The sequence below is a fragment of the Lontra canadensis genome, unplaced genomic scaffold (genome assembly GCF_010015895.1).
Source record: "Lontra canadensis isolate GAN:19392208 unplaced genomic scaffold, GSC_riverotter_1.0 scaffold71, whole genome shotgun sequence".
NCBI classification, from domain to species: Eukaryota; Metazoa; Chordata; class Mammalia; order Carnivora; family Mustelidae; genus Lontra; species Lontra canadensis.
In genome coordinates, this window is record NW_022631065.1 from 1581663 (window position 1) to 1597361 (window position 15699).

A 15699-nucleotide genomic window follows, 5' to 3' on the forward strand; every position below is an offset into this window, starting at 1 on the left:
TGTCCCTGCAGGGCTTGCCCTGGGTCAAGAGTCAGGCAGAGGGGCACCTGGGCGGCACAATCAGTTAACTGTCCAACTCTTGGTTTCCGTTCAGGTCATGCTCTCAGGGTTGTGAGATCGAGCCCTGCGTTGGGTTCCATGCTCAGCACAGAGTCTGTTTGGGTTTCACTCCCCCTTTCCCTCTACCCCTCCCCTTTGCATTCTCTCTCTCTAATATAAATAAAAAAATCTTAAAAAGAGAGAGCCAGCCAGGAAGCTCTTGAGGGCATTGCTCAAGAGTGGAGGAAGCCTGAGGGGCTGGGAAGTAACGGGGCTCATTCTGGCTATCCCAGCCCTCTGTTTCCCCCACCATAGCCCAGAGAGATGTACCAGACGTGGGCACTCAAAAGTCCCCAATTGGGGCGCCTGGGTGGCTCAGTGGGTTAAGCCTCTGCCTTCGGCTCGGGTCATGGTCTCAGGGTCCTGGGATGGAGCCCCGAATCGGGCTCTCTGCTCAGCAGGAAGCCTGCTTCCCTTCCTCTCTCTCTCTGCCTGCCTCTCTGCCTACTTGTGATCTCTGTCTGTCAAATAAATAAATAAAATCTTAAAAAAAAAAAAAAAGTCCCCAATCGCAGGGACCCAGGAGTCCAGGCCCATGGGACTTAGTGCAGGAAGACAGAGGGAACTGGAAACCAGCATGAGGAAGGAAATGGTGGAGGGGAGGTGGTGGTAGAGTGTCACTGCACAGAAGAGGCAGGGATCAAAGCACCTGGAGGGCTCTCTAGGACAAAAGCAAACACCAAGGTCCCTGCTGCTCCCCCAGAGCCCTACCCCCCTCCCCCCGGCCAGGTATAAGGGCCCCCGCCTAAGCAAGGGATCCAGGCTGTGGAGGTGACATGGCCCAGTCACACTTGCTGCTGTGGCTGCTGCTGCTCCCCACGCTGTGTGGCCCCAGTGCCGGTGAGTCTCCCCAGCCTCTCCTCAGCTCCCTCTCACCTGGGGTCAGGTGTGGAGAAGACTTCCCGGCCATCTCCAGGCTCTGAGCCAGGCATTATCCCCAGTTCCTTCACTATCTTCATTTTAAGATGAGGCAGCTCAGGCTCAGAGAGGTTCCCAGGCTTGTCCGAGGATACACAGCGGCTGGGGGAGGGCACTAGAGCAGGTGGAGCCCTGCTCCTTCTGACTCCAGCATCTCTAAGGCCCCAGTGCTCCTGGTAAAATTAGATTTGGAGGTTGGGTGAAGTCAGAGTGCTAGGCATGGCCTAAGTTCCACGGCTGCTCTGGCCCCAAATCGCAGCTGACTGGACTGCCTCATCCCTGGCTTGTGCCCGGGGCCCCGAGTTCTGGTGTCAGAGCCTGGAGAACGCGCTGCAGTGCAGAGCCCTGGGGCACTGCCTACAGGAAGTCTGGGGCTACGCAAGAGCTGTGAGTACCTCCCTCAGAGGCGCGGGGACTGGAGGCCTGGCATAGGGGGTGTTGGGTAGCCTCTGTGTGCATCTGAGGGGACTCAAGGCCCCCCAGGGGTAGGACGGGATGGATGATAAGATGGGATTCCATGAGACAGGATGGGATGGGATGGGACTGGATGGGACTGGATGGGATGGGACGGGACAGGGGTGGGTAGTTGCCTGTGCTTTGGAGCACTCTTTCAGCCCATGCACCTGAGCTGGGAGCATACCACACCCCCATCAAATGCTCCACCTTGGGGCCCCCTCCCCAGGATGACCTGTGTCAGGAATGTGAGGACATCGTCCGGATCCTCACCAAGATGACGAAGGAGGCCATTTTTCAGGTAATGAGTTCCAGATCCTGGATGAAGCTTGGGGGCCAAGAGGTGGGAGACAGAACAGGACATAGAGGTCAGCCCCCTAAAGAGACCATCTCCAGGCCAAGAGTGAGGCATGGGTTTGTCTGGGAACTCCAGGAACCTCCTGGCCAGGAGAGGGTCCTGGGAGTGATCTCAGCAGCACAACCAGAGGTGGTCTTTCCCAAGGGGGGGGATCGTCCTTGTAACCAGCTACTTAACTCGGCACTCTCTCAACTCTGGTGCCCCGGGAGAGGGTGGCCGGCCTGCATCCAGGGACTCAGGCAGGCACAGACCTCGGAGGGGTCAGCCTGACTGTCCCCTCTACAACCTGTCTCCTCACTGCCTCCCAGGACACGGTGCGCAAGTTCCTGGAGCAAGAGTGTGACGTTCTCCCCTTGAAGCTGCTTGTGCCCCAGTGCCGTCACCTGCTGGATACCTACTTCCCAGTGGTCATCGACTACTTCCAGAGCCAGATTGTGAGGGCGCAGCAACCTCGCCTCCATCCTGCCTCCCCGATGGCTCCCATGTCCAGCCACGCCCAGAGTTACCCACACAACACCCCAGCCCACACCCCCCCCACGGCCCCTCCCACCGTGACCAGTCCAGGAGACATAGAGGCCCACACCCAGATGGCCCAGGTCAGCCCTACTGGCTCACCTATGCGGGATGGGCCCACACAATGGGCTTACCAAACACCTACCACATCCTCACACCCTTCACACTCACACTTGTTCACACACTCATACCACATGTGCAGCCTCACGCAGAACCCACATGATCACATACTTGCACACACAAACACACTCTCACCCTCATGCTTGCACTCATCCATTCTCACAAACATACATGCATGTGCTTGTTCACCCCCATCCCCAGGCCCCTGCCGGAAGACCCCACACAGCCCCACCTCTGCCTTTTGGCTCCCCCAACCCTCGCCACAGAGCCCTAGGCCACAGCCCCCATCCAGCCTGCTGCCCCCCGATTCCAGGCCCAAAGCCAGGGGTCTTAGTGACCACTCCCTCCCCCTGCACTGTGCCTTAGAACCCAAAGGTCATCTGCAGTCACTTGGGCCTATGCAAACTTGGGCATCCAGAGCCTGGGCAGGAGCCAGAGCTGTCAGACCTGATGCTGGAGAAGCTGATCCTCCCAGGGCTGCCGGAAGCCCTCCAGGTGAGGGCTGGGCCTCATACCATTGTGACAGAGGTCCCCCACACTGCTGGCCCCTTACACAGATAGGTGGGCTTCCAGACAGCGAGGCCACAGCCAAGGCCCATAAGCACTTGCCCTGGAGAGGGCAGAGCCAGAACGGCGACAAGAAGCTCTAAGCCTAAGGCAAGAGGGGGAAAGCGGAAGAGGAGGCAGGGGAGGCAGAGCCTGGAGGAAGCCTCCTCCCAGTGCCCAGCCTGGCATCACCTGGGGTTGATTCTTTCCCCCCAGGATCTGTCCGAGCAGCGGTTGCCCATCCCAATCCCCTACTGCTGGCTGTGCAGGACTCTGATCAAGCGGATCCAGGTTGTGATTCCCAAGGTGAGACGTCCAGGAATACGAGGAGCTTGGCAGGGCCTTCCATAGCTCTACCGTCCCCTTCCCTTCCTCAAACCCTTGTCAGGGGCCACACAAAGGACCCCAGAGCTCAGGCCCCTTGGGGGCAAGAACTAGAGTTCATTCAACACTTGTAAAGTCCCCCCATTATATGCCAGGCCTCGTGCCAGGTGTCAAAGAACAAAAGTGAACAAGACCCGGGTCTTGCCCACCAGCAGCTCATCATCAGATGGCAAAGAATCCCAGTGTTTTTTTCTTTTCTTAGGGAGAGCACATGATGAGGGTGGGGGGAGGGCAAGGAGAGAATCTTAAGCAGGTTCCAGGATCAGCAGGGAGTCCAACGCGGGGCTCCATCTCACCACCCTGAAATCAAGATCTGAGCCAAAATCAAGAGTTGGACAGTCAACCGACTGAGCACCCCCAGGCACCCCAAGTGAGGTTTTTAGCGATGGAAGCCATCTTGGCATGCTCGTGTGCCGATGAGACCGGCCAGCAGATGGGAGAAGCAGTGACGTGGGGATTGAGGACAGGGCCAGTAACGTACTGGAGAAGGTGGGGGTGGGGGTCCAGTGCACGAGTCAACAGGCTAGGCTTGGGCAGAGCAAGAACTGTTCCTCTGTCATCAAAGCAGGGAGGTTAGACAAGCGTGGGTTCTGACACAAGCAGTTGAAATGCACAAGCATTTGGTGAAATGAAACCGTTTGGAAGGTAGCGAAGCCGAGAGACGTACAGTTCAGTGTCCTGCGCCTGCCCCCACCTTCCCACCAACAGGGACAAGCAGAGCTAGAGCCAAGGCCAGCCCGGGGCGTCCAGGTTCTTGACCCATGTTGACTGAAAGAAGAAAGGAGGGAAGGAATGAGCCAGAGTGTCCATCACCTCGGCCTCTCTCCTTGCCTTTCAGCCAGGAGGTGGTGTTTGGAATCAGGGTGGGCTGGGGAAAATCCTTGCTTCCCCCAGGGGCTCCGGGAGCCACAGATGAAAGCTGATCCCACTGCAGGGAAATGTGGCAAACCCAGCGTCTGTAGGGAGAAGACGCAGGTCTGATCACCACGTGGCTCGGCTGATGCCTGCCGCTCCAGGCTGGCCGTTCTCCTTCCTGCGCTCCCAGAGCCTGTAGACTCCGAGCTAGGATGGTGGCCTGGCTCCTGCACTCACTTGGTGACTCTGGCTGGGCCCCTTGCACACTCAGAGGCCCAGCGTCCTTATCTGTAAATGGCATAAGCATTCCCCCTCCCAGAAGGGTGCAGGGTCAAACTACAAAGTGCCCGCGGCTGCCGGGTACAGTGTAGACCTTGCTGGGGCAGGTCCCACCGTGCCCTGTGTCTACCCCCGCCCCAGGGCGTGCTGGCTGTGGCTGTGGGCAAGGTATGCCACGTCGTACCCCTGGTGGTGGGTGGCATCTGCCAGTGCCTGGCTGAGCGCTACACTGTCCTGCTGCTCGATGCGCTGCTGGGCCGCGTGCTGCCCCAGCTGGTCTGCGGTCTGGTCCTCCGCTGCTCCAACGAGGACGGCGCCGGTGAGCCTACCGCCCCGGCCCCTCCCCAGTGCCCATGCTCCTCTTTCCCAGCCCTGGCCTTGCACCGCCCTCCCCCTTCCCGTTCCTCACCCTCTACCTCCCAACCTCCCCCACCCCCACTACCCCTGGCACTGCACCGGTCAGGACTGGAACTGAGCTCCTCTGCAGGGCAGTCCTGATGGTTTTCTCTCCAGTCTTTCCAGCTCTGGAGTCCCTGCCTGGAGAATGGTCCCCTGAAGAGCCCGAGTGCCACGTCTGCATGTTCGTGACCACGCAGGCTGGGAACAGCAGCGAGCAGGCTGTGCCGCAGGCAATACGCCAGGCCTGCCTCAGCCCCTGGCTGGACAGGCAAAAGGTGAGGGATGGGCACATGGGGGACTTGGGACAACGGGCCTGCCCACTGGAGGGGGGAGCCCGGGAAAGGCTTCCCAGTCAGAGACACACACAGTCTAGCCCTGCCCTGAAGGGGATCAAACAGGCAGAACATGGCCCCAAAACCTTGGAACAATAACACAGGGCAAAACCTGCCAAGGTCAGGGGTCACCCTTGGACAAAGGGCATGGGCCCCAGAGGACCTGCAGGCCTCCCTTGTGGACAAAGAGTAAGGACACGAATAAGAGCAGGCCCACGGGGGCAGCAGAGGGCCTGGCCTTGTCTCCAGGGTCCCCATCTGTCCTCGCCCCATCTCTCTGCTCACCAGGGACACCTGCATCCATGAAGAGAGCTGGGCTTGAAGGCCCTAGAGTCCCAGGACTCAGAGTCCCTACAGCGAACTCCCTTCACGAAGTCAGGTCCTGAGGCAACCTACTGACAACCTGCCCAGGGGGCAGCTTTCTACCCCCAACACCAGGCTGCCAAGACCAAAGGCGCTTTAAGATTTCTAGAACCAAAATTTGGGGGGATGGGAAGGTGGCAGCTAAGATGTCTCCCTGTGTCTGAGTTTCAAGACCCTCCCTCTCCAGAGTCTCCGGCTTTCCCAACAGAAACCCTCTATTTGAGCCGGCATCAGCCTGTTCCCAGCCAGAACTCTTCAGTGGGGGTGATGGCGGGACCTCCAGAGAGTCAGGAGGGAGCACTGGAGTGATGCAGAGAAGGGGAGAGTCCTGAGCGGGCCGGTTCCCCAGACACCTGTTTCTTTCTCCTTCCTCAGTGTGAGCGGTTTGTGGAGCAGCACGCACCTCAGCTGCAGACCCTAGTGTCCGGAGGCCGGGATGCCCACACCACCTGTCAGGTGCTCGCTCCCTCCCAGCTGGTGCCAGGGACTTCCCCGGCTCCCAGGGCCCCCACCCTCTCTGGCCCCTGATCACCGGCAGAGGCTCGGGCCCTCAGGGTCCAGGGCAACCCCAGGAGTGCAGGCCCAGGACACTATTTTAACTGGGGTCCAGGAAAAGCCGCAAGAGAAGGGACAAGGAGACATAGAGGAAAGGATGGGGCAGCTTTAAAAAGCGTGGTTTGATGCACATTGTGGGATGGGGATTGTTCGGTGAGCAGTGGGGGCAGGGGCTGCAAAGTGGGTGTTCTGGGCCAAGCATCCTACCTCCTCAGGCTCCAAACCTAGAAGGCCCGTGGCTCAGGAGTGGCTCGAGAGGTCTACAGGGTCACACCAGGAGCACCCACCAGAGGCAGGCGAAGTAAAAACTGCCCCTTCCAGCAGGAGCTTCCCGTCCCCCTCAGAGCTGGGAAATGGGAACAGGGTGCAAGGCCTCTGGGCCTAACGTTGTCCCTTTGGCAGGCCCTGGGGGCATGTAGGACCACATTCAGTCCCCTCGAGTGTATCCACATTCCTCACTTCTGACGAGAACGCAAAGCCATGCAGGTGAGTCCGGGCTCCCAGCTGAGGGGAGGAAGGGGAGGAAGAGGTAGGTGGGTCTTGTACCCATCCAGACAGGGGCCCTGTGTTCCCCAAGCGGGAAGAGCTAGTCGCTGCTGCTGGTTGCCCCATCTTCCCCCTCATAGGCCACAACTCAAGGCTCCTGAGTGCCCCTCACAGCACAATCTCAAGAATGGCCTCCCTCACTCCCTCTCCTCAGAATCCCACCACCCCCGGTGCTAGGCCCAGCTCCCACCTCCCTCGTCCTGTCCCAGGCCTCAGGGGGAGCTGCACTTCACCCTCTGTGCTCACTGATCTTCCATATTTGACATATCAAGGCCAATCTTTCCTGGAGTTCAGGGGAAATCACACTTCGCCGCACAAAGATGTTGTCCCCTTAGAAGCCAGGAACCCCACCATCATTTGACAACCTCTTCCCAAGACACATTTCTCTCTTCCTGTCATTGTCTAAGTCAGAGGTAGCATCTTAGGATGGAGGGGTGAGTCAGATGCAGCCCCTGTGACCCCGGCACTCAGGGCAGGGGAATGACTCTGAGAAGGACAGACACAGCAACTGTGGGCTAAAAGTGTCCCTGAGAAAGAACTTGGCTCACTTCACCATTCTGCTTGGAGCCAGCCCCTAACACAATGCTCATGTATTCATCTGTTCTTTTTTTTTTTTTTAAATGTTGTGGGAGCCTATGGCCAGGCCATGTTTTAGGGGCAAGGTCTACACTGTGAGGAATATGATGAACCCCATGCCCTCTTTGCGCTCAGGCCCCAGGGTCCAACTCTTCCGTCTGAGTGCGGCAGCCCAGGCCTGCTGCTCAATGTCTCTAGAATCACAAGCCCTTGTGGGAGGCACTGGGGTAGAAGTGTCTGCCCCAACTCAGAGCTATCCCACAAGGACCAAATTCATGTTTCCCCTCCACCCTGGTGATAGCTGGGGGATCCTGGAGGCCAGGGAGTTGCCCAGGAGACCAGGGTGGTCTCTTTTCCCCAGATCCTAAGGCTTCCAGCACCAGAAGAACCAGGCCTTCCAACCCTGTTGGAACAGGAACAGCAATGGATTGGCCCAGGGAGCCTGGGCGCTGGTCCCGACTCTGCCATCAACCAACTACGGGTTCCCCAGCCAAGATACGTTGCCCCGTCTCTGGCTCACATTCTCCTCAGTGGTAACGGGGGGATCGAATAAAGTGGTTTCTAGGATTCTTGAGCTCTCCCATGTGACAAGCCTCCTCCTCGGGCTCCCTGCCCTCTGCCCACACTGAGAAGAAGTCTTTTACCACCATGGTCACCTTCCCCATCTCCTTTAAGCTGATGGGACATGAGCCCACAGCTTGTAACCTCAGTCCTGTTGTCAGGCTTACCTCTCTTGTCTCTAACCACAGCCCAAAGCAGAGCCACTCCCTTCCTCTCTGGGTGTGAGGAGCAGCCTGGGGGGCATCTTCCAGAGATCTGCAAGAGGGGGCTTCAGGCCTAGTTCACGAACTTCCAGCCAGACTTCACACCCCACTGGAGCCAGCCAGCTTCCACAGCACCCCAGGGCTGGGTCCCCCGGAACTTGTCAGCCACACAGTCCTCCCCTGGCTCCAAGAGGACAGCAAGGTAGAAGCCGGACCCACCTCACTTTCATCTCCATGTGCATCAGATACGGGCTCTTACAGTGATTTTGCTAATACTTTCACAAAACTCAGATTCAGAAGAATTTTTAAAATGGGAACATCAAGTACCATAAAAGATAGATATAGAAAGTCAAAGTTTTTTTTTTTTAAAAGTCAGGAAATCTCTGACTTGTCAAGAATGGACATAGCAGGGCTCAAGCAGGGTGGGGAGGTGACTGGACAAGCTTTCATATTTGAAATATTCTCCTGCTTAAGAGCTATCATTTTAGGATATAAAAAGGGGTTTTCTTTTTATCTTTGTGTAAGGTGAGCTTCCAAGTTTTGGTGGCAGTTCCAGCGTGATTCCATTTCTGCTATGATTTATCTCCTCAAAGCTCAGTTGGGACACATGCTAAAAATCAGTTCTATGTAACCCAATGCCTGTAACAATACTAATAAAACGTATTGCTTCACACTAAAAGGAAAAAGACAGTCATTTAAAATGCCCCCGAAGCCACAGCCTCACGCCTAGGGCAGCTGGACAGGGCAGCGACATCACTCTGATCCTTAAGGGAGAGGTAGGAGCCCACGGTGCCTCTCCCTCTGGTAACTGCTTCCAACCCCGCCCCTGCCTCTCACACTCCCCTCTCCCAAAGAATCTACTCACTGCGATAAGAGGAGGTTGTTAGAGCACCCGAAAAATCAAAATATACAACAGCAGCAATAAAATTAAATAAACCTTAAACTTTAAAGACCTAAGTGCCTGGAAGTGTCCCTTTATTTATAATATAAGAACTTTTGTTATTATATGTCCTATTATGAAAGAAATACATGTTTACTTCAGAAAATTCAGAAACTGCAGGTGACAAAGGAGTGGAAATCACCCCAATCCTACAATCCCAGGAGAGGACGAGAGCAGGATATGTTACTTTGGCACTGAGCTATAGACATTTCCAATCCATTTCCCCCACATCACGACCATTTAAGTTGCAGAGAAAAGCTTTCTATACACTTGGGGTAAGGATGTACACAAACCCCTGGCCTCTGAATTTGAACTTGTAAGTGGATTTTTGTAAATCTATAGCAGACTACTGTCTTGCATACCATTATTCTGATCGTAAGGTCAAGATCTCCAAGAGAAGAATGTTTAAAATTTTTTAAAAGCTCAGCTGGGAAGAGGATGATGAGACAGAGCCTGGAGGTGAGGCAAGGGCGGGGATGAGCTCCTGAGAATGGCAGACAGGCTTTCCCGCAACAGGAAGGTCAGGAGAGGACCAGCTCGCGGGAGGAGAGAACTGCAGGAGGCGGCTGCAGCTGAGACTTGGGGGGGTCCCTGAGACATGCTCAGCATCCTGCACCCCCACAGCAGGGTGGGAAAGGAGAAGCCCCAGGAGGTGTGAGGGCCAAAGAGCAGAGAGGACTTGTTCTTCCCTTCCCAGGGTGTGAGGAGAACACAAGTCCCTCGGAGAAGGCTGCCTCCAACATGGCATCGGGAAGAGTGCAAAATACAGCCTTCAAGAGGGGCCTAGCAAATAGGCCTGAGGACAGCCTCAGAGGGTGCCCCCTCCATGGTGCAGAAGAGCAAGCACACCCCCAGTGCCCAAGAGGCCATCAGAATCCACGTGGGACAAAATGAGGGGCCCTCAAGAGCCCATGACTGGGGACAAATCACTGACAGATGTAGTGCACCTTGAGAGGAACGGAAGACAGACATGAGAGCCCATCACAGTGCAAGGACAGGGGAACCGAGAGGATCAGGAGAGTATCATCCCCAGTACCTCCCCTCATGACATGGCACTTTGTCACTCATTCCCAGAGTGGGAATGGAAGTAGGGTCCAGTCGTTAGTAACCCAAAAGGGGCTGAGAATTAAAAGAAGGGGCTGCAAATGTTGATAGCAGCATGTCCACAACAGCCAAACTATGGAAAGAGCCTAGATGTCCATCAACAGATGAATGGATAAAGAGGATGTGGCATATATATACAATGGAATACTATGCAGCCATCAAAAACCCGAAATCTTGCCATTTGCAAGGACGTGAATAGAACTAGAGGGTATTATGCTAAATGAAATAAGTCAATCAGAGAAAGACAATTATCATATGATCTCACTGATATGAAAAATTTGAGAAACGAGACAGAGTATCATAGTGGAAGGGAGGGAAAAATGAAACAAGACAAAACCAGAGAGCGAGACAAATCATAAGAGACTCTTAATCTTAGGAAATAAACTGAGGGTTGCTGGAGGGGAGGGGGATTGGGAGGGATGAGGTGGCTGGGTGATGGACACTGGGGAGGGTACGTGCTATGGTGAGTGCTGTGAATTGTATAAGACTGATGAATCACAGAACTGTACCCCTGCAACAAATAATCATTATATGTTAATAAAAAAAGAAAAGAAAAGAAAAAGAAAAAGAAAAAGAAAAAGAAAAAGAAAAAGAAAGGGCTGGGCACATGGGTGGCTCAGTCAGTTAAGTAACAGACTCTTGATTTCAGCTCAGGTCATTATCTCATGATTGTGAGATTGAGCCCTGTATGGGGCTCTGTGCTGGGTGTGGGGCCTGCTTGGGATTCTCTGTCTCTCATAAATTAATTTTTTTAATAAATAAAAAAATAAGAAGGGGTTCAGTCACTTCCTAATGGAAATGTTATATTTTGGGGGCTTAAGAGCCCAAATTAGTTCAATTATAAAACAATAAAGATAGTTACTCTCATGTCCCCCTAATTAATGACTGAGATTTAAAATCTATAACATAATCATTATAACATTGTATCACAGGTCATTCCAAACTTTTCTCTACACATATACAAAAATAGATGTAACAGATTTTTTTTCTTTAGACTTTATTTATTTATTCAAGAGAGAGAGAGGCAGAGAGGGAGAGAGAGAAGCAGAGTCCCCGCTGAGTAGGGAGCCTGACTCTAGGCCAATCCCAGGATATGACCCGAGCCAAAGGCAGCTGCTTAACTGACGAAGCCACCCAGGCACCCCTATATATAACAGATCTACAAAAATGGAAACATTCTACATCTGCTTTGTAAACTGAGTAACTGCTTTGTTCATTTAAAATTAATCTTTCTGGGGGCACCTGGTGGCTTAGTCCGTTGAGTGGCTGGCTCTTAGTTTCAGCTCAGGTGGTGATCTTTGGGGTTTGGGGATAAAGCCCCGCCTCTCTGTGCTCAGCAGGGAGTCTGCATAAGATTTCCTCCCCCTCTCTCTCTGAAATGAATAAATAGATCTTTTTTTAAATTAAAATAAAAAATAATAAATAATAGAAAGAATATTTCCAGGGACTCCTGGCTGGTTGAGTTGGTGAAGCTCACAACTCTTTTTTTTTTTTAAGATTTTATTTATTTGACAGAGAGAGAGCACAAGTAAGCAGAGCAGTAGGCAGAGGGAGAGAGAGAAGCAGGCTCTCTGCTAAGCACGGAGCCTGATGTGGGGCTTGATTCCAGAACCCTGGAATCAAGACCTGAGTTGAAGGCAGCCACTTAACCAACTGAGCCACTCAGGCGCCCCGAAGCTTGCAACTCTTGATCTCAGGGTTATGAGCTTCAGCCCCAGGTTGGGTGTAGAGATTATTTAAAAATAAAATCTTAGGGGCACCTGGGTGGCTCAGTGGGTTAAAGCCTCTGCCTTCGGCTCAGGTCATGATCCCAGGGTCCTGGGATCGAGCCCTGCATCGGGCTCTCTGCTCAGCAGGGAGCCTGCTTCCCCATCTCCCTGCTCTCTGCCTGCCTCTCTGCCTATTTGTGACCTCTCTCTGCCAAATAAATAAATAAAATCTTTTTAAAAATGTTAAAAAATAAATAAAATAAAATAAAAATAATTGACTTTTTCCTTCAAGTCAATTGCAAGATGTGAAATTTGGGGGATGAAAACTACGCACATCTTTACTTCTACTAGAGGTTGCATCACACCCTACCCCTCTGTGCCAGCCACATTGGGCTTCTATCCCACTAACAAACACGGGCCTCTTCTCCACTCCCACCAACCCTCAGTATTAACAATCTTTCAAATCTTTGCTAATCCAAAATGTAAAAACAACCTCCCTGCTTGTTCTATTTTCCCTTTCTTTGGTTACGAAGTGAACACTTTTTTACATATTTATTGGCCATTTATATTTTATCTTTTGTGAAATGCCTATTGGGATTTTTGCTCAATTTTCCACAGAAGTATTCTTTTTTTCTTTTTTTTAAAGATTTTATTTATTTGAGATAGAGTATGCATGAGCAGTGGGGAGGGCCAGAGGGAGAGTGGGTAGCAGATTCCCCACTGAGCAGGGAGCCTGACCACAACCACACAGGGCTCCATCCCAGGAGCCTGGGATCATGACCTGAGCCGAAGGCAGATGCAAAACCGACTGAGTCACCCTGCTTGTGAGCCCCGGGAGTATTCTCTTTCTTATCAGTAAAAATATATTAGGTATATTCTTTACTGTCCTATAAGTTGTAAAACTCATCCTGTCATATGTCTTTTACCTTTAGGTTATGTGTTCCATGTATCTGTCTTTTCCTTTGTGATTTCTGGCTAAGAAGACAAAAATTCCACTTCTCTCTCATGTGCTGGTCAGACCAGAGCCTGAGGTCTCCAAACCAGAAGCCTGTGACCCCAGTTCAGACAGCAGTGGTGGAAGCACATGACACCCACAAAGGCCCTAAAGCTTCTGCACACAGAGTCAGCTCTGAGCAGTGGTTCTAAACATTTCAGGCAACAGTGTCTATTGTCAATATCTTGGGTGGGTTTAAAGCAACAAAATCTGGGCACCTGGATGGCTCAGTTAAGTGTCTGCCTTTGGCTCAGGTCAATGATCTCAGGGGCCTGGGATCAAGCTCCACATTGGGCTCTGTGCTCAACAGGGAGTTTGCTTCTCCCTCTGCCCCTTTCCTCACTCATGTTCTCTCTTCTTCTCAAAAAAATAGATGAATAAATAAATAAAATCTTAAAAAAAATAGACAAAATCTGATCCTGGAGTTCCAGGATAAAGTCCTGTTTGGGCACCCTGCTCAGCAGGGAGCCTACTTCTCCCTTTGATGCTCCCCACCTCATGCTCCCCCACTCTCTCAAATAATCTAAAAAAAAAAAAAAAAAAAAGACAAAATCATTTGTGCAAAACAAAGCTACAGAGAACACAGACTTAGCACTATATAACTTGCCTCATGAACGTTAAGTTAGCGGCTGAGTTTTAAGCACCAAGCATTTATGTTGGGCTGGGCACAAAAAAACAGTTCCTGTCTGCCCTTTGGGAACTTAGAGCCTAATTGGGAAGACAGACATTAATCACAGAATCACAGCAGGAAAAAAAAAGGAACACCTCAGGTGTGATTTGTGTTACCACTCAGAGACACACATGGTACTGAGGAGGTGTGAGAGGTCAGAGAGGCAAAGGAAGAGCAAGTTAAAAGGGAGAGAGCATCCCTAGCAAAGGAAGCAGATGGCAGAAAGGCCTGCATCTTATGGCCCATCTGAGCAATGGAAGGAAAGACAGGGAGCCTGGGACTGACGACCAGGAGAAACTTCCCAAGTCCTGAGGCTGAGAGGCTAAGGATTTCCATCTAAGAGCCAACAAAATGTCTTCGGTGGGAAATCAGGGTATACGGGAGAAATAACTTGGTTAGGCGTGCGCTTTAAAGGATTGATCTGGCAAAGTGTGAATGAATAGGGAGAAGCGGACACAAGGGGCGGAGACCTGTTAGGAGACCATTGTAAACGGAAGTTAGTGATAGCTTAAACTAGGATGAGAGTGGCAGAGGGCCTGTGAGAGGGTCTGTCACATGGATCCTGGAGAACAGCGTCAGACTACAGTAAACGTAATCAGATGGTGACTCCAGCTGAAGCTGTTGTCCCAGATGTAGTGTCTTTACTGATGATACAGCACAGCCCTAAGTCCTTGGCCTGCAGCTTTAGCTCTTTTTTCTCCATATCAATTTATAAAGATCACAAGAAATAGTTAGCTTTTACCTGGCAGAACACCTTCACAGTGTTGTCTCAGGACAATGTCAATTCTCCCCCTACCATCATACTGTTCGGGTATCTTGGTCATCCTGACATTCCACAAAACATCACAGTTATCCGCTATGCTGATGACAGTATGATGATGCTAGCCAATGAGCAGGAAGTGACGAGTACTTTTTTTTTTTTTTAAGATTTTATTTGAGGGTGCCTGGATGGCTCAGTGGGTTAAGCCTCTACCTTCAGCTCAGGTCATGATCTCAGGGTCCTGGGATCAAGCCCCGAATCGGGCTCTCTGCTCAGCAGGGAGCCTGCTTCCTCCTCTCTCTCTGCCTGCCTCTCTGCCTACTTGTGATCTCTCTCTGTCAAATAAATAAATAAAATCTTTAAAAAAAAAAAAAGATTTTATTTGAGAGCAAGAGAGAGGAGAGCTAGCGTGAGTGAGGGGGAAGAGCAGAGTGGGAGGGAAAGGGACAGCAGACTCCTTGCTGAGTGTGGACCCCGATGTGGGGCTCGATCCTGGAACCCAAACCAAGAGTCAGACAGTCAACAGCCACCCAGGCACCCCATGACAAGTACTTTAGATGTCTTAGTAAGACATAAGCAAACAAGAGGGTGGGTTTTAACCCCGAAACAATTCAGGGGCCTGCCACCTTAGAAGTTTCTGGGGATCTACAGTGTGGTCTAGAGTATGTCAAAGTATCCCCTCCTTTGTGAAAGTCAAGCTGCTATACCTCTTAACACTTACCACCTGCCCCACCTGCTTGGGCAGGTCCAAAGAAAAAGGGCACAGTGGATGGTAGCCTTTTTTAGCTTTTGGAGATAACATATAGTACGTTAGGGTGTGCTACTTTAACTCAGCTAGCGACTGAAGTAGAGCTACTAGTTTCAAAGGGAGGTCAGGACAAGAAGTTTCCAAAGCTCAAGCAGTAAGATAGACTGCTCTACTCCTTGCACCTAAGGATCCAGGCTGGCCGACATTTTGAAGTGTCCTTGGCAAATGGGAACGCTGAATGGAGCCTCCGGCAAGAACCACCAGGAGGATCACAGTGCAGAATTTCAGGATTTGGGGACAAGTCTATGCCCTCATCTTCTGCAGATACCTATTCTCCTTCTGAGAAACAGCTGCTGGCTAGCTAGTGGGCCATAGCAGACTGAGCACCTAAACACGGGCTAACAGGTGACCATGCAAACTGCATCTCCTGCACTCATGAACCTGCTGTGGTCTGACTCAACAAGCCCTATGTTGGCCAAGTGCGGCTGCAAGCTACCATTAAATAGGTAGTCTATTAAACCAACCTCAGGCAGGGCCAAAAGGACAAGTTACATGAGCAGGTGGCCCACATTCAAGACCAACTCCTGTTGCATTGCCTCCCTGGGTGTTCCTTAAGACCAGCTGACCAAGGAAGACGAAACTCAAGCCTGGTGTACAGATGGATTTGTACAAAATGCTGGTCCAGGCTGCAAGTGGACAGCTGCAGTACTTCGT

The 15699-nt window shown here is 52.1% G+C and overlaps 1 protein-coding gene across 1 annotated transcript; it reads left to right on the plus strand.

The window, feature by feature from the left end:
• Positions 1-860: 860 nt before the first annotated feature.
• SFTPB (surfactant protein B) lies at positions 861-8739 on the plus strand. Its single transcript, XM_032880649.1, has 11 exons — positions 861-939; positions 1277-1404; positions 1700-1771; positions 2137-2262; positions 2828-2956; positions 3224-3313; positions 4667-4844; positions 5039-5199; positions 5995-6075; positions 6577-6657; positions 7654-8739. The coding sequence occupies exons 1-10, from the start codon at positions 876-878 to the stop codon at positions 6637-6639; spliced, it is 1092 nt and encodes a 363-aa protein (XP_032736540.1). The 5' UTR covers positions 861-875; the 3' UTR covers positions 6640-6657; positions 7654-8739.
• The last annotated feature ends 6960 nt before the right edge of the window (positions 8740-15699 follow it).